Source organism: Photinus pyralis, unplaced genomic scaffold (genome assembly GCF_008802855.1).
Source record: "Photinus pyralis isolate 1611_PpyrPB1 unplaced genomic scaffold, Ppyr1.3 Ppyr1.4_LG4, whole genome shotgun sequence".
NCBI lineage: Eukaryota > Metazoa > Arthropoda > Insecta > Coleoptera > Lampyridae > Photinus > Photinus pyralis.
In genome coordinates this window covers 45,526,074-45,541,622 of record NW_022170511.1, presented here as the reverse complement: position 1 = coordinate 45,541,622, position 15,549 = coordinate 45,526,074, and the positions used below count along the sequence as shown (strand labels likewise).

At 35.2% G+C, this 15,549-nt stretch overlaps 1 protein-coding gene across 6 annotated transcripts in view; it reads right to left on the bottom strand.

The window, feature by feature from the left end:
• Positions 1-81: 81 nt before the first annotated feature.
• The window catches only part of LOC116168431 (diuretic hormone receptor-like), a 57,642-nt gene continuing 42,174 nt past the window's right edge, over positions 82-15,549 (bottom strand). For 4 of the 6 annotated variants that reach the window (XM_031484258.1, XM_031484257.1, XM_031484260.1 and 1 more), the window contains 8 exons: positions 13,157-13,250; positions 9,296-9,376; positions 9,069-9,139; positions 8,808-8,924; positions 3,863-4,051; positions 3,642-3,814; positions 654-830; positions 83-601 (listed from right to left, as the gene is read on the bottom strand). In XM_031484258.1, coding sequence (XP_031340118.1) covers positions 680-830; positions 3,642-3,814; positions 3,863-4,051; positions 8,808-8,924; positions 9,069-9,139; positions 9,296-9,376; positions 13,157-13,250 — 876 coding nt within the window. In that variant the 3' untranslated portion in view covers positions 83-601; positions 654-679. Of the gene's footprint in view, positions 602-653; positions 831-3,641; positions 3,815-3,862; positions 4,052-8,807; positions 8,925-9,068; positions 9,140-9,295; positions 9,377-13,156; positions 13,251-15,549 lie in introns of all 6 variants that reach the window. The other 2 variants (XR_004144767.1, XM_031484259.1) reach the window with 2 other exon arrangements.

Here is a 15,549-nt window from a genome sequence, read left to right as displayed (position 1 = left end):
TCGGTTTGTCGGTCCGTCTGTACTCTCATTTCCTGAAGGGATTGGAACCAAATTTGGTACACATATTGTTAGACATGAAAGGGCAGAATCGCGCATACGCAAGTGTGCGGGTGGTGCAGGAATTTTTGTTCGTATCCATTAGCTTTATAAAGGTAAGGAGTTCATACATACCTATTTTGTATTAGTGTATATTAGTGAGAGCTGATATTGAAACAATTGTTTTGTGATGTGATGAGGCTGAACGTGCTACTAATGTACGTACCTACGTTAAATTGATAAAATTACAAATTACACATAGGCTCTCTCAGTTACCTGTCAAAATAATTATACAGCCGTTACAACACGAGCAAGAATTAATGGTAATAATGGCCCACATGTTTTATAGAATCAGACTAGGTAGGTATATGGGGAAATAAGGTCACTAACAACAAAATAAAAACATTCAAACACATCTTTACAACAAACTGTTAGTAGTATGGTACATGTTACACATATAAAGGTTTTTCATTGCGACTTATGCAAATTTAACATTGAGTTGCCACGAGAGTAGCCACCACATGGACCGACTCCGTCTTCTTCCAAAAGAGTGTCCATTGTGGCTCTATAAAATAAGAGGATGGCACTTTCGGAAATGAAAATGAGAGTGGTATTACCGTCGTTCCTCTCGTGGCACTTTTTCTCAGCCCAGTTCACCCGGCGGCGGCAGCAGAGGGCTGCGAATTTGAGGAGTTTGCTTACCGGTGGTTGCGACTGTTACGACGGTGGTTGTGGTTGCGTCCGAGCAAGTCGACTCTCGTTTTCGATACATGTTGCCACTCTGATTGTACAAGCTGCGAACAGAAGTTAACTTAATAGCATGTCAACTCCGAAAAATGCAACAGTACAGTACAAGTTATTCAAGCATAGTTTATGGCAATTATTTAACAACTATATGTTCTTCTAAGTCTAAGCCCCTGGTAAGCTGAGTAAAGCAACCTTAGAGGCTTGAGCAATAAGGTAACTTGATAGTTAGGGCTGGAAACCTAACCTCTGTTGTTCTACAATTTTTGAATTGTCAGAAAGTGCTTACGAGTCTTCTTCAGAATGCTTAAAGTTACCAAAATGCTTGTAAGGCAAAAGCTGCAGTTTGCTATATTATTTTCTTCATGCCAGACGACAAACTATTCATCTTAATTCAAAAATTACAGACAACTAAGTCGAGGTGTACCACAAGGACCGCTACCGTTCATAATATACGTAAACGATTTGCCTATCATTGATAACAGAGCAAAGTATACAGGCAGTTTCACGCAAACCGTTACCTAAAAGTATTGAAACTCCCATTAACAATTTAAATCTGAAAGTTTGCATACGAGCATAGTTTTTCATGATCTATCGAATGAAAATATTATCAAGATCGCTTCACTTCCGGATTTGTTGGATGTGGATAGCCATTTTCTTATTTTAAATAGAACACCCTGTATTTTATCGCATTTTCCAAATCTACATGAAAATCTACATCGCCTGTTACCACATTTCCCTATGCCCAGCATCTAAGGTTTTCAAGCTATTCAAGATTTTTCAAAATAGGCGACGTTTGACTGCTTTTCTTTAGCGACCTGTAGGTACCTCTATGGCTTCGTTAACCTGAATTTTAAAAAGACTTCCAAAATCAACAAATTGACGTGATGATACATGCGAATGATTTAAATTTTGATCGCCCTTCTGCAGGGTGTTTTAAAACTAATGGTCAAGTTTAATAACTTGAAACCTTAAAAAGTTGATTTTTTCAAATGGAACGTGATTTTTTTTGCATTTTCAAATGTCGAAAAAAATTCTACATCGATTAGTTATTACATTCCCTATAACTATCTGTTATGCTTTTCGTTGTATTTTAGATTCTCTAAAATTGGGACCATTGTGCATAATTTTCTTTTAGTAGGCCTTGAAGTAAACGCGTTGTCAGAACTGTCAGACAAATATTTTTATGGTTAATTGTTGTTCGCGGTAGTTTATAACGGGCGATCAAAAATGAGTTGCTGTCGAGTCGCCTTTGGAAGTTCAAGTTAAGTACGATTTCCATGGAAACAAAAATTCCAAAGGTGACTCGACAGCAACTCATTTTTGATCGCATTGTACTATGCGATGAAAAAAGAGTTGCTGTCGAGTCACCTTTGGAATTTTTGTTTACATGGGAAAACATATTTAACTTGAACTTCCAGAGGCGACTTGACGTCAATCCTTTTTTGATCGCCCGTTATCACTAAATATGAAAAAAAAATTGATAAATACAAAGTTCAATAAAGATGAGACAATAAACAGAAACAGGTCGACAAAACAAACGACAAAATAAAAAACACACATGAATTGAGGTTTTGTTCTACGCCCCTCCGCTTTCTTCAATACATAGTAGTACCACTGCCGTCTCAATCTAAACTGAGACGGCAGTGGTAGCACCCTCCAATTAACTCCGTTAGAATTCCCATTCCATTATATCAAAAGCTCATCTCACCCTAACTTCCAGTTCTTCACGAGAAACAACGGATGTAAAATAATAGTTATTTGTACAACTAGAGAAGAAAGTGGAGTTTTTCAACTCGAGTTCAAAGTCGCTACGCTCATATGTGTCAATTGAACGAGAGTTGAAGAACACTTTCTTCTCAAGTTTTTTCTGAAACTACAATCAAAACTGAAAAATTATCTTATGCAATAATGAAGTTTGACACATAGCAATCTAGATTTAGCTATGTTTCAATTTTAAATGTCATTATTAAAATTAAAGCAGCAATTGTTTTTTACTTTCCTCACTAGAGAGGAAAGTGGTGCTTTTTAAAGACTTGATTATACACTTGTCTCTTAATATACTATTATATGTAATATTCTGTTGCACAACCAATTTGGAAATTCAGATAATAAAACCTTGAATGATTCAAATGCAATTACCTACACTTAATTCACGTGTACAATTTAATGTACGATAGTCAATAATTTAAGTATTAAGAAATGATCTTGAACAGAGAATATTGGCATGAAATATGCTAAATAACAGCTTTTTAAAAAGAACATGGCTCAATCCTTGGGATAGATAAAAAGAGTGAATTAGATCGTTATGAAAATTTCAACATTATTGCAAGAACAAACGTTTATCTATTGAATAATCACCAGGGGCGCCCTTTAGGTCCTTCAGGACGTTTACTTCCACTTTAATTAGATTAAACAGAATCTGATGAGAGAGCTTTGCTCAAAACGCGTCCGTTTTATAAAAGTTTTACTGTTGGTTTATTAGTGATTTTTTTTCAGTTTTTGTTACTTTAACGGCCACCAGAGTGTCAGTGTGTTCAGAAACAGAATAAACTGTTTCAAACAAACATAGACCACTAGCGACAAAACAGACGGACGGACAGAAAGTTCAAAATCATTGAGGAGCTGTGGTGAGAGAGAGTAAAGAGGTGACGCAATCAACCGACACACAAACCACTTGCAGTTCCCGCTACTGAATTTTTTGTAAGAAAAGCATTGGAAGCGTTTGCAAGCAATTGAGACTCGCGACATTTACATATCGCGAATTAGGGCGGAAACGATTTACATCTGCACGATGTTCATAAACGTCTCGCAATATAGGGGTTGTCAGATTTTATTAGTAAAGATCAGATTCAACTTACCGTAAGCTTTCTCCCCTCGAACGATTCGATCTCTGCGACCAATCTCTGCCACTATATCTCGACTCCCTTTGAGATCCAACGGTGCGTCTGGCGTGCCAACTATTAAAGCGATGCCTCACCGTATTTTTCACTTCCGTGTTAAGGAAACAGTAGAAGAGGGCGACGGTGAAACCCTAAAACGTTTCCGCGTTAGTATTTACTAAAGATAACAAGGGACAAACCTGGGTGGACAATAAAACGGCCCTGACGATGTCGTAAACGCTTTTGAATAGTCCATCTTCAGCCGGTCCGACTATGACAAGAATGTATGTGATGCCGAGTAATGGAATCAGGACGAGCAGAGCTTTCGCCGCTTTTCTGTACTGTTGAGTTTCGGCGCTGTTGGCGCTACGCAACTTTGTGATCAGGACCTGGAAAATTCGCTTACATTGCTAACAATTGAATTCGCAACCGAGTGAGTTGAGTTCCCTTCATATAGTAATTAAAGGGCATGTAATGTTCATTTGTCAAAAGTGGCACAACCAAAAACTCGTTCGAAGAACTCTACACTGCTGCTTTTACGGATATACACACAAGATGAACTGCATTAACTTTTTCTTTGCAAACAGATCGATCAAGTTTTAAACGGGAACACGACAACATTGTCACATATTTTCTACTTTATAATAGAATGCCACGAAAAAGTTTGTGGGACAGGAAAAAAATTGAAGGGAAACTTTATTTCGGAAATTTAATATTTGGAGAAATCTCAGACCCACATACGTGTATTCTAGTTTCACGAGATAAAACTTTTTCAAGGTTTATAAATATTAATTATCCGCCCTAAGTATAGAAACCTTTAAGTAGTGTGTACCCAGGGCTTTCATTACAAAACGAACCACCGATTGTAGGTTGTAATTTTCATTTAAAAAAAAAAGAAAAATTGTAAAACACATTTGATACATTTCCTTAGACAATACAGAACATGGGCTGGGATGTGAGCAGGGTTAAACGACTGATTGCTATGAAAGCTGTTTTTCGGAAAAAAAAAAAGGTGACACTTTAAACTCCTACACCGAAGTATAGTATTTTAGTCCCAATATGGCGACCGGAACCAACAACCAATCAAAAACGGTTATCGTCACTGTTCTAAATTGAAGCACTGTGCGTACTACTGTACAATTTTGGGCAAGCTACGCCATTTAGTTCGTGTTGGACAGCTAGTAAAAGTCGACAACCTGAATTTTAACCAGAGTTCAGGTTGCCCAAAAGAGCTCGTCACGAGGGAAATCGTCGATACAATTCATGGAATGCTATTGGAAGATCGGAGAACAAAAGTGCGCGAGGTAGCTGTAGGTATCTCAACTGATCGGACACGTTACATTTTACATAAATATTTGGACATGAAAAACGTATCCATGGCAAGAGATTTGGGTCCATTGAAGAGGTCATTACTGAAACAAACGCCTATTTTAAGGGACTTGAGAAAAACGGTGGACTAAAGGTACCGAGCTAAAAGGAGAGTAATAAAACGGTTTTATACCTAAAAAAAATATCTTTCATTCAAAAAGTCACTGACATATATATCAAACTGCCCTCGTATTGAACCTTTTTATTGCACAAAAATTAATCTGGTTAATTAAATGGTTGAGGGCGCGGTTTGACATTAACATAAACTTTGCAGATTTTCTTGAAAATTTTACATGGAACGATATTATTACATATTATCAAATAAAATGCAAAAATTAAACTATCAGTGAAAACCGCATTTTGATATCTGTTTCCTAAGCCGAGAAATGATGAAAATACAGGCATTCGCAAATTTAAGTTGCAATATTCATCCAAGTTGGCTTTGAAACAAAAGAAAAACACTGTCACGTAAAAAGCTACCTTGCTAGGAACTTCGTTTTTTATCTAAAGCCTGCTTGACATGGAACAATAAAAATTGCAATTGCATACAATAGAAATTGTGGAAAGGCATACGCAGTTCAAAGCGATTTTCCTTGCATGAACCGCGCAATTCTATGGATAAATCTAGTTGTTTTTGTGTCACCAACCTAATAAAATATAGCGGTGACAACTGTGGTGCTGAGGGACGCACTGATTACTTTTTTTATTAATCTTATTTATTTTTGTAATTTTCATGTTTCTTCATGCAATCAAAATTTGATTTTTATTTGAAGTTAGCAACTTTCTTGAAAAATCCATGTTTTCTTCTGTTGGCAGACATGTGGCAATTGAAAACTGAATTGCATTGGATTAAAATAGAATTACACCACGTCAAATACAATGCAATGCTTAGACCTTGTAACTTCTTGCGCGTTGTATTGTTCCAGGTCAAGCCGATAATGTAAAAACTTACATTGAACGTTAAATTTAATTATTATTTTAATTATCGCTTGTTATGTTCTTTTGTTTCCAAGCCAACTTGGATGAAGATAAATATTGCAATTTAAATTTGCGAATGTGCGTATTTTCGCCATATCTGTGCATAGGAAATAATATGAATACAGAATATTATCAAAATTTTATGGCTGATACTTTAACCCTCCTTAAAATTTTAGGGCAGTTAAGCCTGGCATAGGTATAGACTATTTACTGTGTGAATTTTCACGACTTTTGACTTGTCAACCTAAAATTGATCACTGGCTTTTCGTCTATATGAAAATTGTAAAACGAACCTTTTGATAGAACAAAAGGACTGAACTGAAACCGGCGTTACTTAATGCTAGCATTTCCATACGTATGTACACCTTAATGATACACCTTAAGTAACCAAAATAAAGCGGTGTCCGGCCTCAATTTGTATCCCGTTTGCAGATTTCTGATACAATATTGGGCGATACCTTAACATTTTCAAAATACCTGGCAGATTGCGAGAATGGATGGGCCGCAAGTGCGTCTGAGGGCAGAAACAAACCCCTCTAGCCACCCCTTATTAAAATTGTGAATTGGCTTCGTAAAATATTTTCGAATATATTTTAAATTTAAAGAGTAGTATTTATTAATACAAAAACGTTCAAAACTTGTAAAGACTTCAACTAGTTCCAACCCTTAGGTTATTAGGGGTTGAAAACATTCAAATAAGTCATATATTATATTAGATGCCGAAGCGCTAAAGTTGTCATTTTAAAAATAAGATGGAAAATAAAGGGCTATAAATGTTAATATTTTTCAAAATAGTAAAAAAGCAAACACATTTTTAAAAAAGCAACAAGACTCATGAATGTTTATAGATTTTTATTAATGTTTAGTACAAATAAAATAGATATAAACAAACCGCGTTTAAAGAAACATCCTTCAAAGATTCATCCGTCAGTCCAAAGATGCTTTATCCGATGAATCTTCTGAATCCAAGTTGATTTCCCCGACATTCGCACAAAAATCAACATTACCTTCACATGAGCACAGAACACCATCATTGAAAGTGGCACTGTTTCAGGGCTGGGAGCAATTATTCTTCGAACATGAGCATCTTACTAAATTTAATACTTCGTCAGGAGCACAAGGAAGATTGCTGTATTGCTGGTTTTAAAGCTGCCAGAGTGGGTGGCATATTATCACTGGACCTTTGTTTTTGGCTAAAGATCCATTATCTTAAGTCACTGTCCCTTTTCGCCTTCTGACATAATTACCTAAATATGTAACAAGAGAAAATAAATTATATTGAAAACCGAAACATTCAAATATTGGGAGCTGCTAGCTCTTATAAAATCTACGTGGTTCAACTTAATAATAAAAAATAATACACGTCGCTTACTTTATAATAACTTATTAAGAAAATGGGGTTGGTAAGAAAACTACATTTGTATGTATTTACAATTATTTATTTAAGAAATGGGGTTAAAGGACAAGAAAACTACTAGCTTCTTTATTTATATTTATTTATAAAAAAAAAACTTTTGTATTTTAGGGGTGAGGGTATGGGTGAGTTTCATCCAACTGTTATTCCCGGAAAAATTCTTAGAAAAGAATATAGGTATAGGTAGTCATTGTCAAGTTATACATAGATTGAAGGTTACCTTTTCCGACATTAAGGGGTAAAACTTACTCCTATGTCACTTTTTAAGCCATACTCTCTCTTTTTATTTTTTAATAACAATTTTTATAAGAGTACATAAATTTGTTATGTCATTTTTGTTCCTTTAGGGATGTTAAGGGAGTGAGTTATTCTCGGGCATATTTGCTAGAGGCGACCCATCAATACTCATATTCTACCAGGATTTCTGAAAATTTTGAAGTATTGCACAGTATTGTATCACTAATCTGCAAACAGGTTCCAATATTTGACAAGTTGAAACTGGACTATATGCTTAAACAGCAGGAAGTGTTGAACAATGTTTAGTATATACCGAGCAACAACAATTAGCACACCTACTATTGATTTCGTTGTGTTTGTGTGTCCGACCGCCCGTCGTTCCGCACGATAACTCAAAAACGAAGTGGCAATTCTGTTTTCGACAACAGATAGAAGGCCGAGAGCTTGGACGAGTTCGTTTATCAAGGATTTAGAAGGTTCATTTCCATCTTGAGATTAGCATAATTTACTGAAAATAAGCCACTTGAACTGACCTTTTTAAATTCCAAAATCGATCAAAACAGAACTGCAAACTGCAATACAAATTTAAATAGCAGCGTATTGTCCTTTTGAGCTGGCGAGTGTACAATTTATAAGTCTGAACGTACGTGGGAATTTGCAAAAAAAACAGCTTTCACAAAATAGGTACCCCGTCTTAATCAAAAATAAAAGAATCTCAGAAATAACAACGTACGACAAGCAGAGAGCGTGAGGAGTTAATTCTGGTTTAGATATAGCCAAGTGTACATTTACAGAAGAAAAACTCGTTAAATTTCACGGTGTCCCGAATAAATTACGTATATCTATCCACCTACATAAGATATAACACCCTCGTTTCTTGTAAGCATATTAACTTGAAAATGGAACAATTTTTTAGAAAGGAAAAAATCCGTTGACTTTCCCTGTTTAGGAAAACCATAAAACGCGAAAGAGACCGTCATAAAAGCTTCTTAACGCGGGAGTATCGGCGGATTTATGTTACCTTTATAAAATTCGTTTAACGATTTTGAAATCGGAAACGTGCTATTTTAAAAGAGATTTATTATGTCTTCGCTTGATCTTAAAATGTTTAACCGATTGTTTTCGAAAATGAAACCGTTGTTACGTACCCACATGATTACCCCCATAAAGACGACGTTTGATAGAAGAACTGCCATCGCCGGTACCTGATAAATCCAATCGGAAACGTGCGGTGTCCAGGGGCAACTTCTTATAATTTCTCCGGCCTGTAAACGAAACGAAAACCTTATCCGATTAAGCAACATCACTAAGTTTCCTGTCAATAAAACGTGAACGAAACTCTAATTGAAAATTGACCGCTGTATTAACAAGAAATTAAAGTTTTAATTACATTCTCGTTTAACAATTACCTTTCTATCGTTCTCAGTCGGCGAAAAGCTCCTTGTAATCCCCCAAATTAGCACAAAGACCATTGGACAACCTAAAGCGAGAAGAACCCTTAAATTTTAATCGAATACGAGGCGTGGTATGTTATACAAATAATCAATAAAGTTTGTCAGTTAATTAAAACACATTAACATGCGGTATTCTAATAGGTTTATAATTAAGCGAAGGGGTTGTTAACAAATATACTCACCCCAACCGATTATAGCGTAGACTGGTAATTTAATATTGTCCCCCGTGAAGGTTTTCACGACGAGAATGTGCAAATATAAACCTGCAATCAAAGTAAGTGATTAATTAACTTCTTTCGGTCGAGTGCAAAAAGGCGACCATTTGTAAATGTTTACCCATACATTTCTTTTGAGATTTATTATAATGCCGGCAACATTCCGCTACGATTTCCGTATCAAATGATGCGATTTTTATGCAAACAGCAGAACTCATCTATCATTTCATTTGATTTGTATCTAACAAACATTCATCTCTGCATACGGCGGCGTGCTTACGAAGCATAAAATGGCAGAATCGCATTAGATAAAATGGGGGAACAAAAGTCGAGTGACTTCTCGAACTTGGCAAGGTTTTAAAAGAGAGTATGCTTCCTTCAGATTGTGCTCAATATTTATCGGTTTTGTCTGAAATTATATGCAAAAGTTTATGTGGTATTACTCATCTTTATCGTAACAATGCAGGTTTTAAGGCGCGGAAGTGACAAACTTATGTCAAACGACGAACGTTAAAACTGATCAATTGAAACGGTTCCGACTTGCCTAAATGACCAGGCCCATCTAGAAAAACTATTAAGTTTCATTTTGGATAAGTTTTGGAAAAGTATTTATACAGCAGATGTCAAATTTTGTACCACTACTTTTTCACCTTATCACCAAATCTACACGGTGTCCATTTTTCGAGTGCCACTATGGGGATCTCACTTATCTTAAGAGATAGAAAGTTGGTTAAATGGGGGCAAAGTTGCCAATTTTCGTGCTGAATAAGAATCTGAAAAGACATTTCAAATATCTTCAATAGTTTTGAAGATATCTCAAAAAAACAAAAATTTCTGATTTTCGTTTTTATTTTTTTTATGATAAACTAATCGTAGTAGACATTTCTAATTAACACATTATTCGGACACTTTTTAATGGAGATTTCAAATATGGCATCCTGTTTATAATAACTCCCAGATGACGGAGAAACACGTGGCAACTTTAGTTTTTCTTATTCTTATTCTTTTGAGATTACGTCTTTTTTTCTCTTTACAACGATATATCACCACACATGGTGGTTCAGTATCACATTTTTCCTAAAAATATAATTTTTAATTTTTTGAGAAGAGTGCTTTGGAAAAACAAAACGTTCTTTTGTTGTGAACAAAAGGTTGACTTATTTCATGTAGTGTCATTTAGGTTTATGCTAGTTGCAATGCGAAAATGCCTTTTTCAAGTGCAGAACAAAGAGTTATGATCCAAATTTACCACATGACTGCAACATACTTGCAGCATTATCCAGAGCGACAACAACCTAGTTTGAGGTATTTTTCTTTGCTGCATAAAAACTTGGGCGAATATGGTTCTTTTAAAAGATGTAGACAGCAATATGGTCATAGACCCAATGAATGTGAGCAGGCAATTTTGCAAACGGTTGAGATGAAAATCGAATTTCTACTTCTCTGACAACGCTGCAACCAGACAGATGCATCAAACTGTCAAACTTTTGTTGACAACAAAAGAACGTTTTGTTTTTCCAAAGCACTCTTCTCAAAAAATGAAAAATTGTATTTTTAGGAAAAATGTGATACTGAACCACTGTGTGTGATATACAACGGTAAAGAGAAAAAAAGACGTAATCCCAAAATGTCAAAATTCAATATGGCGCCCATAAGAAAAACTAAAGTTGCCAAGTGTTTCTCCGTCATCTTGAACGTAGTTAAAAACAGGATGCCATATTTGAAATCTCCATTAAAAAGTGTCCGAATAATGTGCTAATTAGAAATGTCTACTACGATTATCATAAAAAAATTAAAAACGAAAATCAGAAATTTTCGTTTTTTTGTGATATCTTCAAAAGTATTGAAGATATTTCAAATTTCTTTTCAGATTCTTATTCAGCACGGAAATTTGCAACTTTGCCCCCATTTAACCAACTTTCTATCTCTTAAGATAAGTGAGATCCCCATAGTGGCACTCGAAAAATGGACACCGTGTATACATTCGGATTTCTCAAGTATACAGATCCACATCCACAAATTTTTGTACCATAATTTTGGACTCATTTTGTTTTGCAGCGTTTAGAAGTCTGTATTGAAGTACCAAGTCAGAATTCGACACGGTATAGGTTACTCATCATCGTAACCTTCTGGTTGGTTCTTGAAAAGTTCAATATCAGAAATCAAAAGAAAGATGCGATTGCATGTAAACGTAAAATCCATTGAACAAAAATCCGATACAACGGAATACTGAACGATTCTCGAGACCTTTACGCATCCATCAACTACGTAGCTGACCTTATATCCTTAGGAACATGTGTACTAATTTTCAGAGCGATCGAACGTTTCTGAACGAAGTTATTATGGACAAGGACAGACAGACCGACAGCAATATAAAATTATAAAGGATCGTTAAAAATAGGCAAAATAAAACTATTCGCAACAAACATTTTGCCCTTATTTTCGAAAAACCCGAATGTTAATTGTCAATGGTGTGCTTAAATCAAACTCAAATCCTTAAATTTCATGCAATAAAAAAACTTGGTAGTTCCATTTAAAAAGTCAAGTTACCTTTGACTGAAATTTTGAAAATTGACGGAGTGATTTCTTTTAACGCAAAAGAAGTTTAACTTTATAGCCGTTCGGCGTATGTTAGTATGCATTTGATGATTATTAACACTGCTGTCGAGTCACGGCCTTCTAAGTTTTATGACAACTGGGATATTCAATTTTTATTGAGCACCTACTTTTTGAACAAACGACGAATTGCGGCTAAACGACTCATTTTAGATATCATGTGTAATGCATAAAGTCACACGAAAATTGACCAAGGAATCAAAATATGCAATAATATACAGGGTCCTTCAACATTGCCCGACAATGAATTTTAAATATGTGCGTTAAATAAACCCACATCTTCCACCCACATACTAATGGCCCACCCTGTAGAATGCCATTTAAGATTCTACAGTATGGTATGATAGGGATAGAAATCATCACCGGGACACCCTGGATTGGGGTAAAAACCGCGTGACGTTATCACATTCCATTTCAAATTTTAATAATTTAATTAATTTTTTTGAAAATGTCTGCATACAAGTTATTTAAATACCACCCCGGATCTATACTTTAAGTAGAAGGTCAAAATTTTTCGTAACTCTACGTTAAAATTGAATTTTGATACGAGGTTTTGAATGTTTAGAAACTTTTAGCATTTCTATCCGCTCTGAAAATAAATTAAGTTTGTGGTATAAACGAAGCCACTTATTTTCAGAACTGAATTTTTTAGGATTCTGTGGAAAGCTTCATTAAACCACAATTCATGCATAAATTATAAATTTATTAATTGAGTTTTGCTTTAAGCACACCATCACAAACAGATGCAAATGCTTGAAAACGATGTTCTCATACATTTTAAGTTCTCCTTAGCGTACCGCTTCTACAAAATGGGTACAAAATTATACCTGTAGTTGCAAAATAGATTTGGGCTCAATATAGTTAAAGGAGGGTACTAAGGGTATTAATTAGTACAAAATGAATAAAGTTCATTTTTTGCAATAACTGCAGCATCGCACGTCGTTCGCTTGAATCTGAAGACCTTATTTAATCTACTTGTCTTCCATTCCCATTACCTAACATTCATCAATGTTAAATTTGAAGGCATCCTCAATTAAACACATTTGGTGAAACGTTGAGGCAGATGTGTACAAATTGTAAGAGATGTTCTGTATTTTACATTTACAGATCGTAAAAATTTCCAATTGCGGTCATATATTAACACTCAACGATTGGGGTGGATAATTTTGATTTGCGTCGCAGGCATACGTGAGAAATGTTCAAACTACTTACCTTCGACGAACATCCAAAAAAAGTTGGTTAGATGAAAGTAGTGCAGGAGAATTGTGAGCAGAATGCATAATCCCTTGTTGCTTTGTAGTGACATCTGAAATAAAAGCGGAAAATTATAAAATGCAGGTCTTCCGCACTAGGGCATACATCATCTTTGTGTATACTGATAAAATCTAAAAGCTTCAGGATATGATACAAGCACAATTGCAGATTTTACGATATGTTGGTATTCATGAGGGGTGCGTCATCTCCCTTCGAGAACTTCTAATAAACAGATTAGATTTCCCGATAGAATACCCTCTACTTTGTGTCCTAAAGTGCAATGCAAATCCCTTTATCTATGAACTCGTACGGGTACGAAGAAAAGGCTGCAGATATTCGTTCTGACTTCTCGAAAGAAGTCATTAGCTTTCTACGCAGCCTACGCGATGTTCCCGCACTTAATTGAAATTTCCTCGTCGCAAAATCTAATAGAAAATGGTAATTTAATATCCGTTCAAGTGAAAGTAAATACAAGGGCTTGACCTTTTCCCGGTCAAAATTATATGAATTGCCATTATCGAATTACCGTTTCTATATGGATTTCTTCTTGTGATTTCCTTCTTCCTAAATACTTTACAGATAAAAAATGTTTTCTAAAACACTATCCTCTACACCTCGAAATTATTAGAATGTACAATCTCTTGAATTTGTGTTAATTTTTTAAATTAATTAACAAAAGCGAAATGAATACTCGCTCATTGGATCCTTTCCGCGTACCTACTCGTATAGTATTTTATAAAAAAGTATAATAAATCCGTTGAACATACGCTTTTCTTTTCTTTCTCGTTGTAGTATGTGTAGCATTTTTTCAATGAAATGCAGAATTTTAGAATAATTATCACAATAACCACCAATAACACATACGGAATGCTAATTTCTTTACGCAAAAAGATACAATATCGTTTGTGTTTTATAAATGATAGTGCAATCAGCTGACATGATAATTGTCGAGAACGGGGAGAAGATAATTCAAGGAAGTGGTACTGAAATTAGAAGCAGACAAGACAATTTTAGTATGAGGAAGAAATAAATGAAATGTTCCCAGAAGCAATTTCCAACGTTAATTATATTTTTGTGTGTTAATTAGGGCAATCTTCACAGCGTACGCTTATACAACATGAGGACCATGAAAAGTATGATAGCGATAGTTTAAACCAATGCAATAGCACTTGTGCATAGTACCATTGATTAATAATCAATGATAGTACATAGAAGAAGAATATGGAACAAACATGCAGGAACTCCTTCATGGAATTATGCGAAGAACTGCCAACACCTTGGGGGATGCTCTGAAAATTGTCGAATCTTCCATTTACTTAACGTCTACATTCTCTTTTTTGAAAAACATAATTTTCTTTCATCAATATTCGGGTAAAAAATAAGGGTAGGGAAGTACGAAGTAGGTATACCTTAATTAGTAAATACCTATGAATAAATAGCCCATTCCAGATAAAATCAATTAGTTTTATACTATCGCGTCTTTAACGGAAAAAAGTGCTATAAACAGTAGAGTTTCGGAACCAAAAGTTAATTGTATCGTAAGTTTTCTTCCAGTTAATGAAAAGGTTTTAGCATCAGAAGCCAATAAATAATTAAAGGAAAAAATCAATCCTATTGATCACGGGGTACAAATTAATGGAGTAAGATAAACAAAATTAGGGGTTGTTATTGAGTGTAAAGGGAAAGAAGACGTAAGTAAACTAACCGAGGCAATTTCTGACAAGGTGAAGAGTATTTTGTACGGGAGGGAAGTCAGAAAAGGATTTCCTCGAATAACAATTCAAAGGCGGACAAAAATTTAAGCAAGGATCAAAACTAACAGATGGGGACGTGATCACAAAAATCGGCGGAATTGAAAAATTTAAAGCAAGCATAAGGGAAAAGTGTAGAAAAGGAGGAAAGGACTCAAATTCTGAGTTGCGTCTTGAACTCCGAAAAATAATTGTAGGAAAAGAAATATGTTTGGAATGGAGTTCGCATCTTGTAGAGGACCATCTCTTCTTTTCTACAGGCGTAATCTTTTTTCTGGGTGTTCATGTTCAGTTCTAGAGTTAAATTGACATGGCCCCGGTGGTGGTTCATTTTGAGTACCCAAACTAATTGATACAATAAAGGTAATATTTACATAATTACCGTTGGAAGCAACTCATGTTTGCTAATTGGATAGATAATAGTTCCATGATATCTTCAAGTGCACATTGGCAATAATTGTGCAAACACACAAATTACAAACTTATTCAAATATTTACTTGAATCAGTTTTTTGACACAGGCCCATTTATAATGTGTAAAATTCCAGTGGAATTTGCACCCATAAATCTGTACCGACAAATTTACAAGACAGTTTACCTT